The sequence below is a fragment of the Meles meles genome, chromosome 3 (assembly GCF_922984935.1).
Source record: "Meles meles chromosome 3, mMelMel3.1 paternal haplotype, whole genome shotgun sequence".
In the NCBI taxonomy this organism is placed as follows: domain Eukaryota; kingdom Metazoa; phylum Chordata; class Mammalia; order Carnivora; family Mustelidae; genus Meles; species Meles meles.
In genome coordinates, this window is record NC_060068.1 from 59,317,405 (window position 1) to 59,335,633 (window position 18,229).

At 39.3% G+C, this 18,229-nt stretch overlaps 1 protein-coding gene across 1 annotated transcript in view; it reads left to right on the forward strand.

The window, feature by feature from the left end:
* Positions 1-442: 442 nt before the first annotated feature.
* The window catches only part of ST8SIA4 (ST8 alpha-N-acetyl-neuraminide alpha-2,8-sialyltransferase 4), a 103,047-nt gene continuing 85,260 nt past the window's right edge, over positions 443-18,229 (forward strand). Inside the window, 5 exon segments of the mRNA XM_046000674.1 lie at positions 443-585; positions 587-673; positions 675-865; positions 7,263-7,394; positions 17,921-18,178. Coding sequence (XP_045856630.1) covers positions 466-585; positions 587-673; positions 675-865; positions 7,263-7,394; positions 17,921-18,178 — 788 coding nt within the window. The 5' untranslated portion in view covers positions 443-465.

Sequence of the window (18,229 nt, forward strand, 5' to 3'; positions counted from 1 at the left end):
CTCCACTGTATACGAAAACGAAAATGAAGCATCTCTCCAGCAAGCTGCGTTTCTCATCTGTCCCCAGCTGAGATGTCCTCGCCACGCGGATAAGGACAGACCATCTTGGCGCTCGTCCGGAGAGATGATGCTTTGGTTTCCCCGAAAGGCGACCTGAATTCCTTCTGGCGCGCTGCATTCTCCCCTTGGTGTGCGAGTGCTGGTGCGTGCGTGCGGGCGAGTGTGTGTGTGTGTGTGTGTGTGTGTGTGTGTACACGACTGCGAGCTTGTAAGCTTCCTCTCCCGGCACTGTGCAGTCAGCGCCGGCGACGTTACTCTCCAAGCAGCCGACAGCAGGCGAGGCAACCGCAGCCTCCGCCCCCTCAGTCTGGTGATTGGCTGGTTTTGCTCATCATTTCCCTGCTAGGAAAAGGGAAGGGCCAGTGACGCCCCCGAACCCAGCTGCAGAAGCGGCCGCCACCTCCAATGTACAAGGTGTCTCATCTGAGAAGAAACCTGAGCCCCAGGGAGGCGGCGCGGAGCGACCGGGGCAGGGCTGGCGGGAACCCGGAGGGAGAGCGCTGGGCAGCGCTCAAGGACCAGCGGGAGCTCGGACGCAGAGGACCCCTGCGACCTGTTCCTGAGATCCCGGCTCCACGTTCTCCTCGAATTTTACAGATTTTCCCCCGCGACTGTTTCTCCCCAAAACGGAGCCTTTCTATGAAGAGAAGGTGAGGGAGCTGGGGCAACCAGGACTTTCCCGGGCACCCAAGATGCGCTCCATTAGGAAGAGGTGGACGATCTGCACGATAAGTCTGCTCCTGATCTTTTATAAGACAAAAGAAATAGCAAGAACTGAGGAGCACCAGGAGACGCAACTCATCGGGTAAATGCAAAGCTTCATTTCAGGATATAACAAAACAAAACAAAAAAAGTCAAGCCATAATTGAAATGGGAATATAGTCCGTAGAGTGAGGGTTGGGATAGCATGTGTGTTGGGATGAGCTTTTGTGTGTTGAGTCTCATGAATTAAATAACAAAGGCTGTTGTCGAGGTGTGTGTGCTTCTCCAGGGCATGTTCCCAGTGTGAGTTCAACTTGCCCTGTGTGGTGGTAGTGACAGTTTTGCTGGCGCTGGGGTTCGCACGCCCAAGGAGAAGTCACTGCAGAAGTGTCAACAAAGAACGTGTGCCCTTGTCCTTTTAAGCCCTGGGCAGAACTCAGGAGAGATGTCTTCATTGCCCATGTGGTTGTGCTTCCTTCTTTCTCTGCCCTATCGCTCTAAGGAGATAGTAGAGAGAGCCAGCTTCCTAAAAGGCTGAAGTTAAAGCCCAGAAAGCAGAAATGTGTCTCCTCTGTTTCTTACCTCTTCTTTGGCGTTGGGTAGATCTGTGTATCATTTGAATTAGAAACTCCAATACAAGCAAGGATTCTTCCCTATTTGCTCTTCTGTGGGTAAAACGCATGGGCGTCATGGTTACAGTTTTAGAAACCGGGTACTGTAGCTTCACACAGACTATATTTCTGCTATTTCTACAGTTTGTCTAAATGAGTTCAGAAGCTTCCCCCACCCAGTAAGTTCTCTAAATATCGCACTTCCTTCCTCCCTTCCCCTGGCCTCTGTTGCTTTGAAGTTTACCCGGGAGGTGGCTGCAACTTTGTGTTGCTTACATAGCTTGGAAGCGTTTTCTGAGGATGTGAACCTGGTTGTCAACTCTGTTCAAAGTCCTGTTTCGGAAATCCTCCCTTATCCGGAGGCGTCCGCTATCGGAAACTCCACGCTGGCCGATGCCAGCCTGGTTTTTATGTTCCCTGACATTTATCAAAACGAAGATAGAGCCCTTGCCAGTGTGTGTGTGCGCGCGCGCGTGTGTATGTGCATGTAAGGACTGGTAAAACGTGCACGCGTGCACACACACACACACAAACTTCAAGCACTCCATTTAATATTCCTGCTGCTCCCTAAGTAATGAGTATTTAGGTGAGCAAGACGGAAGCTTATACTTAAAGGATTTGCTGTTTTATAGAAAACTAAGATAGCAGAAGTACAGTCGAAAGGGACTGGAAGGGAATGAAAAAGCTAATAAAGAATGAGAGGGATGGTCGTTATGCATCGACAAATCTACAAACGGTCTATTCTGGAAAAGGAAAAAAAAAAAAAAAAGAAAAAGAAAAGCCTAACTGTATGAGGTCGTGTACACAGAGAGTGGGTGGCTTGAAAACGCAGCCGAGCTCAATTGTCAGCAAAGCAGGACTTTGGGCGGGGGCGTGGGTATCCACGGCAGACCTGCGCTTCCCAGGCAGACAAAGGGGTCTCGGGGAAGGCGATAAAGCGGCGCGTGGGGGAGAGGCGGAGGTTGGGCGTGGGGGGTCGAGGCTCTTTGTTCCCTTCCGGGCTGGTGGGCTCCGAACGGAACGCGAGCGTGAGCCCAGACAAAGCCGCCAAGCCCGGCCAGAACTCCGAGGGTTCGGGCCCTCTGCTAGCTAAGGAGCAGGAGTGGGCGGACCAGTGAGCGACAGGAGGCGCCCCATGCAGTCCAGGAGCCCTCTCCGGGCCTCCCCAAACCGCCGCCAGGAAGCGCACCCCGGGTCCCTCCCAGGGGAACAACCGACCTGGGACGCTCCACGTTTCCCGGGCAACATTTGTCCTGCGGCCCTTCCCTGGACGCCGCGGGCGGGCGGGCGCAGACGAGGAGCGGGCGGCGCAGGCACGCGCCGCGGTCGGGCTAGCGCGGCTGGGTTCCGCTCGCCCCCTCTCGGGGCTGCGCTGCTGTTGCTCCCCTGCTCCTCGGAGAAAGAAGGAGGCGGGTGCGTGCGTTAATCAAACAGGAAGCGAGGTGCGCACGCACCGGCTATCTCCGCTCCTCCGCGAGAGCTGGCCGCGAGGGTGGGAGATCGAGTGCGGGGACAGGTTAGAGTCTATTTCGGAAGTCAGGTCCCCGCTTTAAAAAAAAAAAATCACTTCTACGTCTCAGTCGGCAGCCGGGCTCCTCCTCCTTAATTAAAGCCCGCAATTACGGTGGTGCGGGGGAAGGGCTGAGAGCCGCCTGCGGGCGCCGCGCTTCTGGCGCCCTGCAGCTCCCGGGCCCCGGCGGCCCCGCGCCCGCCTCTGCCCTCCCTTGGCGGACTTGGCGCTGCTCGGAGACTGCGGACCCAGCCAGTCCCCGGAGCGCTCTTTCCGTTTTCCCTCCAGAGGAAACGTTCGCTTCGTGATTTCGTTTCAACTTCCAAATAGTGCTTCTGGTGGAGTTGACTCAACCAACGACCCAGTGATCTCTTTGACTTTATGTCAACCCCAGGCCGTTTAGAGGGGCTCGTTCTGAGATGAGTAAGTGGAGCTTGGGCCCCAGAGCCCTGGTCTGATATTCAGAAGTGAGGTAACAGGCAGCCTCTGACCTTTGGGAGGCACTGCGCGACTTGAGAGTGGGCAATAGGTTCAGTCCTTGTACCTTAGAATCCTCCCCCCACCCCCGCCAAGAAAAACCCCCCTCATATTTAGTTTCCCTGCTACCATTTCCAATAGGCACCCCCGCCCCCCCCCCCCCTTTAACTGGAGGTCCCATCTAGAGTCAGTGCAGCGTTGTTCTTATATACAATATGGAACAGTCATTCCACGCAGAGGAAAAGAGAACACCGGCACAACTTTCCTGCGTTCCATCCACATTCTCATACCTGCAGAGAAATACTAAAAGCATTTTTTAAAAGATTTTATTTATTTGTTTAACAGAGAGAGAGAGAGAGTACAAACAGGGGGAGCAGCAGAGGTAGAGGCAGACTCCCCGCTGAGCAGGGAGCTGATGTGGGACCCAATCCCAAAACCCTGGGATCATGACCTGAGCCAAAGGCAGACACTTAAGTGACTGAGCCACACAGGCACCCTAAAAACATGGTTTTTCTAAGGAATTGAGAATGGGTCAAGTAATTATTGAAAATGTATCCTTTCATGCAACCCTATTAATTGCCTGGTATGATTACTAGTTAATAAAGTTTTAACTCAAAAGGCATGGGGCTATAATGTGGTTTATTCTTGACATACATACATATATACATATATATGTATATTTTTTTCCATAATGGGAAAAATGACACTTGCCTCACCATTGGCCCATGAGTTCACTGACTTTGTGCACTCTTTGGGTATAATGGTGTTAACTTAAGGGTCCTACAAATAAAAACATGTGGGTGTGCTCGTTTAATAAGGTAGTGTATTTGAGAGTGTGGCATAAACTTTAATATCACACAACTATTTGTTTTAATTGCAAGTCTTTAAAACTTGACACATACTGTGCTCTTTGATCACAAATGAAACTAATTTTCTTATCATTTAGAGATTTCCTTTTTAATTTAACTGTGTTCTTTTTCTCACTGAATAATTGTCCATATTAATTCTGAAACTTATACTACTGACAGTAGATATAAGCATTCATAGTTAGAATACTGCCATTGTCAGCAAAGTTAGTTCCAGTTGACGCTAGGGTAGAGCACACTTTTACCAATCAGGAAACCCAGGATCTTCACTTTGTATGCTTCATTTGGAATTCTACTGAAAACTGTAGGCAGTAGGTTAAGGTAATACATCTCATCTTTATTTTTAGTTTTTTGACACGTAGGGAATGAAATCACCAAATTGCCTGCCATTGGCACTCAGACTTAGTTTTCTTTTGAATGACTTTCATAATTTTATAATAAGGAGGAAATTTAACCTAGTCCATGGGGATCACATTCATTCCAAAGCCAAGTTATGAAGAATTTTTAGTGGGGTTGAATGCAGGGCTTTTGGGACCTAATCTCAAGAAACACAGGTAATTATATTTGTTACATACTCCAGAATTAATAGAATAAGTTGTAGTAATGCCTGGCAACTCATATTTCAAAGAGAAAAATATTTGTAAAAACTAGCATAACTAATGATTAATTTGTGTCACTACTATCATTGTAAGTAGGTTTTCTTAGCTCAACATAAGCAGGAATACTTTATAAGATATCCTGCTTTATGCTGCCTTATTTCCCTGATGCGCTTTGTGATTTTCTGCTTAGAAGTGTATGTGGGATCTTCCTGTGTATAGCCCCTGTGCAAGAAATGTTTTCAGGGCAGCTGTTTAGTAATTGTGTTTGATCTGGAATGAAAAAGTACCGGGGGGTGGCAACATCCTTCATGCCTTGCATTGAAGGAAAACCCTTTCTAAGTCAGAATACTACCAAGGTCACAAATGGAAACATCCCATGAGACCCATTTAACTTTATGCAAAGAAATTTGCTCCAGAGACTCTGACAGCACTAAGCCTAGCCTTCTTACATAGGAATTCCATCTACTTCAAGAAGTGGCGCTAGTGGTAGCTATTTTTGTTCAAAGTTCTTTCCAGGAATGAAACTGAATTTTGGTTTGTTGTCAGTTCAATGAAAATGGTTCAAAGAGTGGAGTAATATGGTAGTATTTCATTAATATGAAACTGATTTAGACGTTTAAAGCACTCTTTTTTTTAAGCCTTGGAGGTTCTGAAAAGCCTCCATATAACTAAGTATATCACAGCAATTATTTTGCCATGCAAAATGTGCCATTAGCTGTATGTAAGTGAAACAATCTTCCACAGATATTTAAAAATGCCAGCCCATGTGTATTTTTACTTCTATGAGAAGTTTATTGGGGTAAAAAATAATTGTTATAATTATGACACTCTGTGGTTAGAAAAAGATGGTATTAACAATCCAGTTAACAAGATGAAGATAGGAAAAAAATCTCTACCCTTAGAAATGGTGAGAGTTTGTACCCATATTCTTGAAGGCATCTCCAAAAGTGTGAAGGTTAGCTTCTGCATATATTCATGTTCTCATTCATATCTAGTTATTACCATTAAACACGTAATATAAAAATTGACTTCTGGGCCACTGAGTAATAAATTGCAGCCTATGCTTCCTAGCATCTTAAATGACCTCTATAAGATGATGATTATTGACCATGCATAGGCATGCAAATGTATCCTTTTCATCAGTCGGATAGTTTAAAATACTGATTTTTATAGAGTTCTAAATTTCACAAGGAGTAGTTGCATATGATGCTTTGAGTGCTTCACATTGGAACTACATGTTTAAAAAAGAATGCAAACCAAAATACCAAACTATAAGCCTCTAATTACAGAATTCATCTAACAGCTGTTACACAGGCAATGTTTCCATTGATAGTAGGAGAGGATTGCCTACATAATAAACACAGTTTTAGACTTTGTGACTGAGCAAATAGTCGTATTACTTTTTAACTCTATTTCTGAGATTTAAAAAAAGAGGTAACATGTAAAGAAATAAATACATGTACTGGAAGGGCTGTACCATAAACGGGTAGCATTTTGTTTCTGTGAGTCTGGATTTGTGGCTAAAATTACTAAGAAAATAGTCTATTGAACAATAAACTGGTTTCGCTGTAACTGTCCTGGTGATACAAATGCTATCATAGGTTATCTGTCACTATCATCAACATGACCAGCACCACCATGCCACCTATATGCTTGCCTGACAGCATTGATTGAAAAGGATGGCACAGTTGATTTTGTGTATGTGATGTAATAGAAAATACCATTAAAAATGACTACTGAATGAGTTTTCTTTCTCCTCATTACAGTCTCTGTCTTCCCACCACCAACTGTCAGGAAAGTGTCTCATTGTTGAGATGATTTGAGACTCAGTGTAATTTTGGGAATTAGCACTTCTATAGTGCTTTATAAATTACTTTCCCATACAGACTCCTGCTGAATTCTCACAAAGTCATTGCATGGCAGATAATGTTATTGCAATTTTCAAGATAAGGCAAGGCCACTGTGGCCTAGAAAGAGAATATTATCCAAGGACATATAGGTTAGCAAGTGAAAGAATCACCAGCATGCCCAGATCACCTGATACTCCAAAACAAAATCTCTTTTCATTGTAAAAATAAAATTGCAATCTTGGGAGTCACAATTATACAGATGCAAGAGAAGTGGCCAAACTTCCTGTCTCTATTGTCTAAGCACAACAGGGAGGGAGGATAGAGTTTGAAGACAATTTTTTTTTTCTTTAAATACCACAAAGGCTTTTCTTTATGTAAAAAGTGTTTTTATTTCAAAGAGAGTAAGTGTAAAGATATCCTGATAAAGTCATAGTCTCTTACTTCTCATAATACCTTTCCTCAATCTCATACCTCTTCTAACCATGTAGAAAAAGTTGTCACGAGTAATCCAAATCAAATTATGTATTATGCTACTTAGCTAAAATGCTTCTTTCTTTCACAGAGCTGGCATTTTTGTTTTGTTTCAGAGATGGTGAACTGTGTTTGAGTCGATCCCTTGTCAACAGTTCTGATAAAATCATTCGAAAGGCTGGCTCTTCAATCTTCCAGCACTCTGTAGAAGGTTGGAAAATCAATTCCTCTTTGGTCCTGGAAATAAGGTGAGTTTCTCTAATAAGCTGTAATAAATTTCACATCATGTTCTCAAATACATTGGGCTTGGCAAACTTATGTTGAATGCTTGATTTATAGTTTAGGTATGAATCCTTTAATAAAAAGAGTGAACCAGCTCTACTTAATGTTGATCAATGAAGGATATGAAACCATAAAACTGAAATCATTATGCAGTCAGAAATTTAAGGAAGAATATGTGAGTTTTGAATATACTGTCTTTATTCTAATAGAATAAAATATTCAACAGAATACTAACATTTAATAGACTTTTTATTCTATTCCTCAGGATGGACATATATTCTGAGAATTATCTTTAACTTCTTTATTAAATCTTCATAACTATCTGTGTCTTTTCGTACTGGATGAAAGTAGAACCTGTTCAACTCCTATTTTGCTGACTATTCAAATAAATTTTATTTACTCTATAAATGTGTATTTCCATGTGAGTTTCTGTAATAAAAGTCTCAATAATTATATCCTAAATTGGCAAAAGTCAGAAAATAAATTTTCTTGAGTACTGCTTTATTCTTTGTAAGATTTTGGCATTTTGCCTGAAACAAGCTCTTGAAATCAAACTCCATGCCTGCATGTATCTATTATATCTTATTTTCTTCTAGCACAATTCTACAACAAATAAGTTTAGGGTCAGACCTTCCTGAGCATGGAGGATGCAAACACATCATGTTTTCCTATACCTACAGTGCTATATTGGTTGATATGTTGAAATCAGAGTAAATCAAACTCAGAGAACGATCCTTTATATAATAAAATCATTGCAATTTCATATTGGCAAAAGGCTACTTATTCAGTGAACAAACATTACCGCCCAGATTTTGTAAGTGGTTATGAGGATAAGCTGTTGATCTGTTTGTCTGTGTTTCTGTCTACTCATTTCTTGGATCATACCTCCATGTAATGTAGATCATGAGCAACTTGCAGGAAGAGTCTGCTAATACTCATCTTCACAGTATGCACTGCAGTTCCTAAAATGCACTGTGGCAAAGACACTCACTCCCTGTGGAAATACACTTGAAAGACTGGAAATTTTTTTAAAAAGATGGGTGCCAGGGAAATGCAGGAATTCATTTGTTTTGAAGCTTTGGAAGTGGCTGGAATGGGAAACAGGAATTAGACCATGGCAATGTCAAATAGTGTGTACTTGGTTGCTTTTAATTATAGGAAATTTTGTGTATTTGTAGGCAGAGTACAAGAATGAGGAGATGAGTAAGGTCTAAAGACAGAGTTTATAAATTGGTGTCTTTGGTGTAGAAAATGGTCAGTAAACAAGATTTATTTCAACTGGATAAATAAAAACCCTTAAAACCAGGATTAAAATTAAAATTAGGAGATTCCTTATAAAAGAAAACTTTCTCTATACTCTTAAGAAAATGAAAAATTTGACAACTCTGGACCTGTATGCCTTCTGAGAACTAGTTGGCTGAGGTCAGCTCTACCCATGATCCCTCCAGCTTAACATTTTTCCACCTGGGGTTCCCTTCTTTCTTGACACATATTATCTTCCTCACTATCTCACTTCCCTAAATACACATTTGAATTTAGAAACCCTAAAAGAGATAATTATGAGAGAAAAGCTACAGAATATGGGAGTACATGAGGTCATAAGTACAGGCTTGGTTTACTTTAGAACAGAATAAGGATTCACATTTCTTGGAGGTAGATATTGGAAAGAGAGAAATATGGGTGATTTAAAGGGAAATTTTTGATCTATAAGGCTGTCTCAAAAGGAACTTTCAAACTGAAAGATTTGGCAAGAAGTGAGCCAATTAGGTAAGGCAGTATAGATCAGGTAAAGGAAAGTAATGGAAGAAAGTAAAGTAAATTAAGAAATGTTAATAGTTTAATATATCTAAATATTAGATAAGGTAAAGTCTAATAAGTAAACTCAAAAAGTAATTAGCAATAATTTAATTAACATATATGGCCATGCCTTCCTAGTATCTATACAAAAATGAGGCTACAGAGGTACATTCTGCTATTTTTAATATATTCAAGTTAAGGGTATTAAACATGTATTGAGCCAAGCAAATCATTATTGCAGTTTTACAAATTAATGAAGATTGCATTCATATCTGTGAAGGTGATCTGTTTTCAATTATAACAGATGATAATATATATGAAATGTTAGTACTCTCGTCACATGATTCTTCTTAAGAGAGAAAGAAGTAAACAATAAAACATTGAGCAAACATTGAATTATACATATAAAATTTGTCACTTCCTTACAAGGAAATAATAAATTTGTAAAACTCTTATTCTACAACATGAAAACAGTTCATAAAAATTAAAATTGCCTATAGCATTAGTGACTTGTATTTAACAGCTTGACACCTGTTATAAAAAATTTAGTATATGAAAATGTCTGATTGTTAGCTTAGCTCTTGTTTTTCATGCCAGAAACTTACCATAAACTAATTTGGATTATTATCTTTCTTTATTTCTTCCCCACATCTATAACATTTATGAAGAACCACATTACTCGGTCTCTGTGAGTGGATGTCAGCATATTTTATAAGTTTTTTTTTAAATTCTACTTTGAAGTTTTGATTAAGATACTACAACTAATCAATTTTGATCTTACATGATTAAACCATGCTTACAAATCTTGCTCATTTTAAAAATCTCATTAAACTTATAATGCTCTTGTGACATTCTTAATAAATTATTTATCTATTTGCATTAACATGTGAAACAGTCACTGATGATAAGTTGTTTTTCCCTACATTTGTAGAAATGATTTTTTTCTTATTACTAATTTTTTCAGCCCTATATATACTCTGGTACTTTCGTAAACACATCAAGAATTAATTCATGTATGTTCATCAAGCAACCGTACCTCTGGGGAGTTTTTTGAGAGAGGTGGTTCCACCTTCATTGTGCTTTGGAAATTCATCAGTGATTTAGAAGAGTTTATCCATTCCACAGCCAACTTCACAATTAAAATAATTACCTTGGTTAAGGACTTGATTTTACTGCTAGTAGTTTGTTCTTTGTTACTGTAAGCTAAGAAATGGCACACCTGTGGCTTCTGGGTGGCTCAGTCAGTTGAATATTTGCCTTTGATTCAAGTCATGATCCCAAGGTCCTGAGATCTAGCCCCCAGATCCGGCTTCCCACCCAGCGGGAAGCCTTCTTCTCCCTCTTCTGCTCCCCCTGCTTGTGCTCTCTCTCTTTTTCTGTCAGATAAATAAATAAAATTTAAAAAAAAAAAGAACATATTTAAGATGCATCAGATGTTTGTGAGTAAATCTATAAACATTGTACAAAGAGAGTATTTGGTCTTGCCCAGCACTTGTGACTTCACCCTTTCTTCCCCATCTTTAGGTTGTTTCTTATCTTTTTCCCCCCTCATTCTTCATATGTTGAATAGAAACCCAAGGAATCAAAATACCAAATATGCTCCAAAGTTCATTGTTTCTTTGGAACACTGAAAAAAGTTAAATTAAATTAAAAAAATTTTAAAAAATACCAAATGTGGACACATAGAGATGTATGAGCTCAGCTACGCATCAACACACATCATAATTAGAGTATTTTCGAGTCAATGTCATCACCTGTGAAGGTTTTCAAACAGATCAAACTTGCAGGTTGACTAAACATAATCGCAAATTTATATATGCTTTTCTACCAAAAAGAACTTGCTGTTGCAGGTATGGATTTACTTTAAAGAAAGGTCCACATGCAGTTCTTCTACTTACTTTGTTAATAAGTAGCCAGAGGAGAACATCGTGGGTCACAGAATTTGTTAGTGGCAGAGTCAAGCTTCAAAGCTAGGCCTAACTAGAACCAAAGCTCTTATCATGAAACAAATTTCTTGGAGGATTCTATGTTAATCCTAAAACTGTAGCCTTATGAAGTACACAGAGTGGAGAGTTTTTCTGCTCCAAAATAATAAAATATATTATTCATCCAGTACTACTAAATTCTGGGTCAAATAATCAAATGGCCTTCTGCGGAGCAAATTAAACTAAAAGAAATGCTTTTCTCCAAGCATTTTGAGACCATTTTGCCTTTTCATTTGGCTGCGTAGGATTTTTCTTTGATACTAGAATATCTTTTCGTAACAGCTGGGACCCTAAGCTCAGAAGCCCTAACAAGCTACAGGTTACGTTCTTCCACTGCTTTGAAGACTGTTGCCTTGCGAAAGTAATCTTTGAGACAAAAAATTGTGTGTCCTCTCTGCTTTTTTGTAGGTATAATGAAACACTCGGTGCTTCTTAAACCTTTTAAAATTTCTTTTTAGTAAATCACGTTAGTAACAATTGCATTGATTTGGGGATTTTTGTCTAAAGTCCAAAGTTTGCAAAACCTGATTCCTAATAGATGTATCATAACCCAATTTGCTTCTCAACTTGTGATGCATTCCAGCTGTAAGATTTGTCTTAACAATGCTCGCTGATGGAGTCAACAGTGTCATTTAGATTAAATTTTAGTTGCCGCAGCACGTATGCTCGTTGTTGACAAGAAACCTACAGAGAAGAAAGAGTGGCACCTGGTGATAGGTTAGCTATATTTAACATTTCACAAGTGAAAACAATGTTTAGTAAATTAATTCTCTGGAACTCTGCAGCTGCTATTTCAAGTGATGTGTGATGTTGAAAGGGAAGTTCTAGTTGAAAATTCAGTTGAAAAGTTTCTGTATAGAATCTGTTCCTGTTAGTTGAACAGTCTCAACCAGCCTTTCAGTTTAAACCAGCATTGGCTAACAAAAAATAATCTTTATGACTAAGATTTTTAGTCTCACTGAAAGTGAAACATATTTTCAGATTCTTTCAGTTATCGTTAACCTTAAAACAGTTGCTGAATTTAGATTTTTGCTTATTAATAGGGTTTCAAAAGTTACCTTATGCCCACAGAATGACAGTTAAAGACCGATAACGGATCCTTGTTGTTGTTGTTGCTCTTTCAGTCACACACAGAAAACACAACCCCTTGCTTTAAATATCTGGTAACGATTTGATCACTTAGCAGGAAAACTAGTATTGAGACAGCCTGAATATTAAATTTTAGCTTTGGTTGATTCATGTTTCTTTAGAACCCAGAAATTAAACTGAATTTCCTTTCTATCTCTCATTTTGAAATAATTTTGTTAACTCTCTTCACTTACGTCAGTTATCTGAGCAAAAGCATATATGTTCTTCTTGGTGATAATGAAAATATTCAGTTCACTCAAAGTTTTTCATGCTTCCAATGACATTTAGTTAATTATATTTAAGACTAGTTTTCTTTTATTCATATACCTACAGTGTGAATAACAACTAGACTTAGCAAATCCACAGAAATTTTTATACTCCATTACATCTATAATCCAAAACATGCGATCCCTCAGTGGCTCAGTTCATTAGGTGTCTGCCTTGGGCTCAGGTCATGATCCCAGGGTTCCTAGGATCTAGCCTGAGTTGGGCTCTGTGCTCAGCAAGAAGTCTGCTTGTCCCTCTCCCTCTTCCTCTCCCATTCCCCACGCTTGTGCATGTTTTCTGTCTCTTAATTTAATAATTAAAATTCTTTTTTTTTTAAAGATTATTTATTTATTTATTTGACAGACAGAGATCACAAGTAGGCAAAGAGAGATGCGGGGCTCGATCCCAGGACCCTGGGATCATGACCTGAGCCGAAGGCAGAGGCTTTAACCCACTGAGTCACCCACGTGCCCCAATAACTAAAATTCTTTAAAAAATAAAATAAAAAATTACTACAGCTTGCTAGGGAGGAAAAAAAAAGACCCTAACCTTTCCTTACTGTTTTCAAAAAAATGTTAAGCATTGAAGCCACAATATTGCTCACTCATTGTAATTATTTTCAGTTTTTCTTGAATCCTACACCAGGAATCTTAGCTCAAATAATATTCCATGCATAGATGTAAGCCCTAACATGGAAACTAAAAGTTTAGTTCAGTATAAGAAAAAAAACATACTGGAGACATTCAGGATTTCCTTTCACCCTTCTTTCAGTTTAAAAATGCAAATACTGCTCTAACAGAATAAATAATCATTGAGCCTATAAAACAATATTGGAAGAACACATAGTCTTATCTGCATTTAATAATTATGTAATTTATCTCAAGAGTTAGGCAATGTGGTACCCTTAGAAATTTTGCTGAACTTCTTTTTTTCTTTTTAAAGATTTTATTTATTTATTTGAGAGAAAGAAAGAGAGAGCATGAGCCCAGGGAGGAGCAGAGGGAGAGGGAGAAGCAGGCTCCCCAATGAGTAGGGAACCCTACACAGGGCTCAATCCCTGGACCTGGTATCTTGACCTGAGCCCAAGGCGGACACTTAGCGAACTGAGGCCCCAGGTGCCCCTGAAATTTTGCTGAACTTTTATTGTCCACTTTTTTTTTTTAATATCAATTTTCCCTAAGAGTGAACACATTAAAGATGTTCTGTTATACTCAGGAATGTAGAAGACCTGTGTTTAAAATATTTTGTTGTTAAATTTCTGTAAGACAGGGATGCCTGGGTGGCTCAGTGAGTTAAGCCGCTGAGACCTTCCGCTCAGGTCATGATCTCAGGGTCCTGGGATCGAGTCCCGCATCAGGCTCTCTGCTCGGCGGTGAGCCTGCTTCCCTCTCTCTCTCTGCCTGCCTCTCTGTCTACTTGTGGTCTCTCTCTGTCAAGTAAATAAAAAAAAAAATTCTGTAAGACAGCAAAGATGCTATTATTGGAAAGTCCCTTGTACCATCAGGGGACAAGCATAGAAGAGTTAACTTGTTTTGTGAATAAAGGGATTTTCCCTTTCAGATTTCCAAGTTAAAGAGTCTTCTTTCAAATCTGAATCTCTGGTCTATTCGCTTCACACTTGTAAACATTTCACTACTTGCAAGTTACATCTTTAAGTATCTACGACGCACCCTTTAAACTACGTTCAAAGGAAAATGATAATACGAGCTAGTTTGGTGATTTGACCACATCCGTGAAATTTTTATCTTAGAGCCAGCCTTGTCATTTCCACAGGAAATGAGATTATTTTTTGAAATACAGGTGTTTTTTTTTTTTAAAGATTTTATTTATTTATTTGACAGAGAGAGATCACAAGTAGGCAGAGAGGCAGGCAGAGAGAGTGAGAGGGAAGCAGGCTCCCTGCCGAGCAGAGAGCCCAACGCGGGACTCGATCCCAGGACCCTGAGATCATGACCCGAGCCGAAGGCAGCGGCTTAAACCACTGAGCCACCCAGGTTGGGCATTACTAAAATTTTTCCCCAAAACAAATGGTAGTTAATAAGTAGATACAGAAGTTTCTATGGATTGCGTTCCTGGTGCTGCTTAACTTTTGTGAAGAACTAAATGTGCTTAACATAAGGCAAGACTTGTCAGTTTTCCACTATTCATACACCTGAAAGTTGTTGATTACCTGGCAATTGTCTTCATATGTAATCTGTACTTTGTTAAGATGACCTGTCATGGTGCCTGATAGCATTACTATTAATTTTTAAATTTCATTTGTAGGCACTTATACAAGCTTTCCTATATAAATTCTACTTAACGAACCTGATACTCTGATTGAAGAAAAAAATTAAAAAAAATATTTTCTTTTCCAGAGAGTTAATGGATGTATCCCTTATGTATCCCTTATGAGAGTTAATGGATGTATCCAGTATGTATCAAACCTGGCCAAAGTTTTCAGCCAACTGGTTTTTACAAATTAAACTGGGACCTATTTAAAGCAAACCAAAATAAACAGAAAAGAAATATTTGAGTTATTTTCTTTTTTTTTTAAAGATTTTATTTATTTATTTGACAGAGAGAGATCATAAGTAGGCAGAGAGGCAGACAGAGAGAGTGAGAGGGAAGCAGGCTCCCTGCTGAGCAGAGAGCCCGATGTGGGACTCGATCCCAGGACTCTGAGACCATGACCCGAGCCGAAGGCAGCAGCCTAAACCACTGAGCCACCCAGGCGCCCCTTGAGTTATTTTCCATCTCTTCTTGGCTTGCCATGTTTCTGGCTCGCACCTGGGACTGGGAGAATTGCCATTTTGGTGGAATAATGCAAGTAGGTCATATTGTGCTCAGTACTAAAATTTATGAATGTGATAGAGCTTAAACAGTAACAGCACTAAAGGAAACGATGTCTGTCGTATCCTAAATGTTGCAATAATGGTATTGTTTTTAGCACTCTGGAAATACAAGCTTGCAATAAGAGCACTTCAGTAAATAATATCCAATCTCCAGTCTGGAGAGGGTTTTCCCAGATTGCTTCTAGCTGGTATGTGTTTGGTAGCTGGAGAATGAGGTGGTCTCAGACTTCTGTAGGCAGGCTCATAGTTTCTTTGGCTATATAATTCCCTCAAAAACTTAGTAGGCTCCTGGGCCATTTCCTTGTACTTCATTCCTGGTATAAATAACTGCACCCAAAGATTTCACCTGAATAGTTCTTCAGTCTCTGACTCTCCCTATTCTAGCCTAACCCTTTTCTCCCTTCATTTTCCTCCTAACTTATTTGAATCTATAAACGTCGGTGGGAAGGCAATGACTCTTGCTCCTGGAATGGCTCTGATCTATAGTTTTATCTCTTGCTAACTGGGGTATTAAACACATTTTGGAGGTCTCAGTTTCCACACTTTCCACAGTCTTCACACAGTTTACATACAGGCCATTCATTGCCAGAGACATTCCTATCCTTCCGAGCCTGCAACTTGGCTGTTTCATTCCTGACTTCACTTTTTTTAGTGCCTTGCTAAAAGGGGCAACTAACATGAAACAGCATACAAACACTTTTTAACCATGTCTCCAAGGGCAACAGGCTTATTAGATATAGGATTTGACTGCCAAATTACTTCAGACAATCATTTTATCAAGTGCTTTGCTATAAAATGCCAAGGTCGCTAGCTTTCTAACCAGCTATATCTTTATTTTCATTTTCCACCATCTAACTTAGCATTTACCTACTTGTTTATAAAACATCTCACATCTGTTATCAGTTTCTTTTTATTATGTGTGGGATAGGCTAAGTTTCTGTAACAAAAGAGAGTGATATTTTAAAATACTATGGTTCAAACAAGTTGGAAGTTTATTTCTCTTTTGTATAGCCACGCACATGATCTACTCATATCCCATGTAAGAAAACTCACATGACCAAACCCAGATGCACTTGGGTTTGTAAACTTGGAGATTTTCTAGTTGAAGATTCATGTGCCTCAGTAAAACTTAGAAGATACAAATACTAACAGGAAGACTGGAAGGAGGAACACTACAGAGCAATTAGCTATCTCTGCCAGGCATAGTGATGTTCTGTCTATCCATTTTTTTCCCTCTAACATACCCATTTTTCTTCCTGGATTCTTGAGCTTCAGAGGAAACTTTCAGATAGTATAGTTTTAACTCTTCTTCAAATAATTGTAATATACACGTGATTTGGATTAATGTGTATAAATTTATTAGGAAATTTAATCCTTTTAATAGAATTAAGTAAGATATGATTCCAAACCACTTTGAGTTATTTCTATTTACCTTAACTAGACAATATTAAACAAAACAAAATTATTATAGAGAATTAATTAAAGCTAGCAGAGTATCTAGTTATGCAAAGCCAAATCATGGTATTTTCATTTTATTTAATAAACTAATTTTTCTTATTTTTTTTCTTCAAGTTTTTATTTAAATTCTTGTTAGTTAACATATAGTATAATCCTGGTTTCCAGGAGTAGAATTTAGTGATTCATCACTTAGATGTAATACCCAGTGCTCATCACAATCAGTGCCCTCCTTAATACCCGTCACTCATTTAGCCCATCTCCCTGCCCACCTTCCTCCAGCAACCCTCAGTTTGTTCTTTATAGTTAAGAGTCTCTTTTCTTCTTTTTTTTCTCTTCCCCTATGTTCATCTGTTTCGTTTCTTAAATTCCACATAGGAGTGAAATCATATGCTATTTGTCTTTCTCTGACGGATTTTGCTTAGCATAATATACTCTAGCTCCAACCACATTGTTGCAAATGGCAAGATTTCATTCTTTATGATGGCTGAGTGTATATATCACATCTCTTTATCCATTCTTTATCCATTAATCAGCTGATGGACATTTGGGCTCTTTCCATAATTTCACTATTTCTAACAGTGCTGCTATAAACTTTGTTTATAGCTGCTATAAACTGTGTTATGCGCCCCTATGAATCAGTATTTTTGTATCCTTTGGGTAAATACTTGGTCATGTGATTGTTGGGTTGTAATATAGTTCTGTTTTTAATTTTTTGAGGAACTTCCATACTGTTTTCCACAGTGGCTCTACCCAAATAAACTGTATTTTCTGTATCTTTTTTCACTCTATAAATGGATGTGTGTTCTATATTTATTTACCAATCGTTGAGAAACTCTATGCAAATGATTTCTTAAAAACAATTTCAGTATCAGTAGAATCTACTTAATTGGTTGAAGTACCGCCTAACAATTTAAGATTAGTAATGTTCAGTTTACACTTTCTCATATCTTATTTTGTACATGATAGTACCAGCTCTTGGATATGTTGTCATTAATGGAAAACTTCGCTTGTATTTCAATATAGGAAGAACATTCTTCGTTTCCTAGATGCAGAAAGAGATGTCTCAGTGGTCAAGAGCAGTTTTAAGCCTGGTGATGTCATACACTATGTGCTAGACAGGCGCAGGACATTAAATATTTCTCAGGATCTTCACAGCCTCCTACCTGAAGTTTCACCAATGAAAAATCGCAGATTTAAGACCTGTGCAGTTGTTGGAAATTCTGGCATTCTGCTAGATAGTGAATGTGGAAAGGAGATTGACAGTCACAACTTTGTAATAAGGTGAGCATTCTTCTGTTCCTAAAGATTGTAGTTTATTCAAAGATGTTTTAC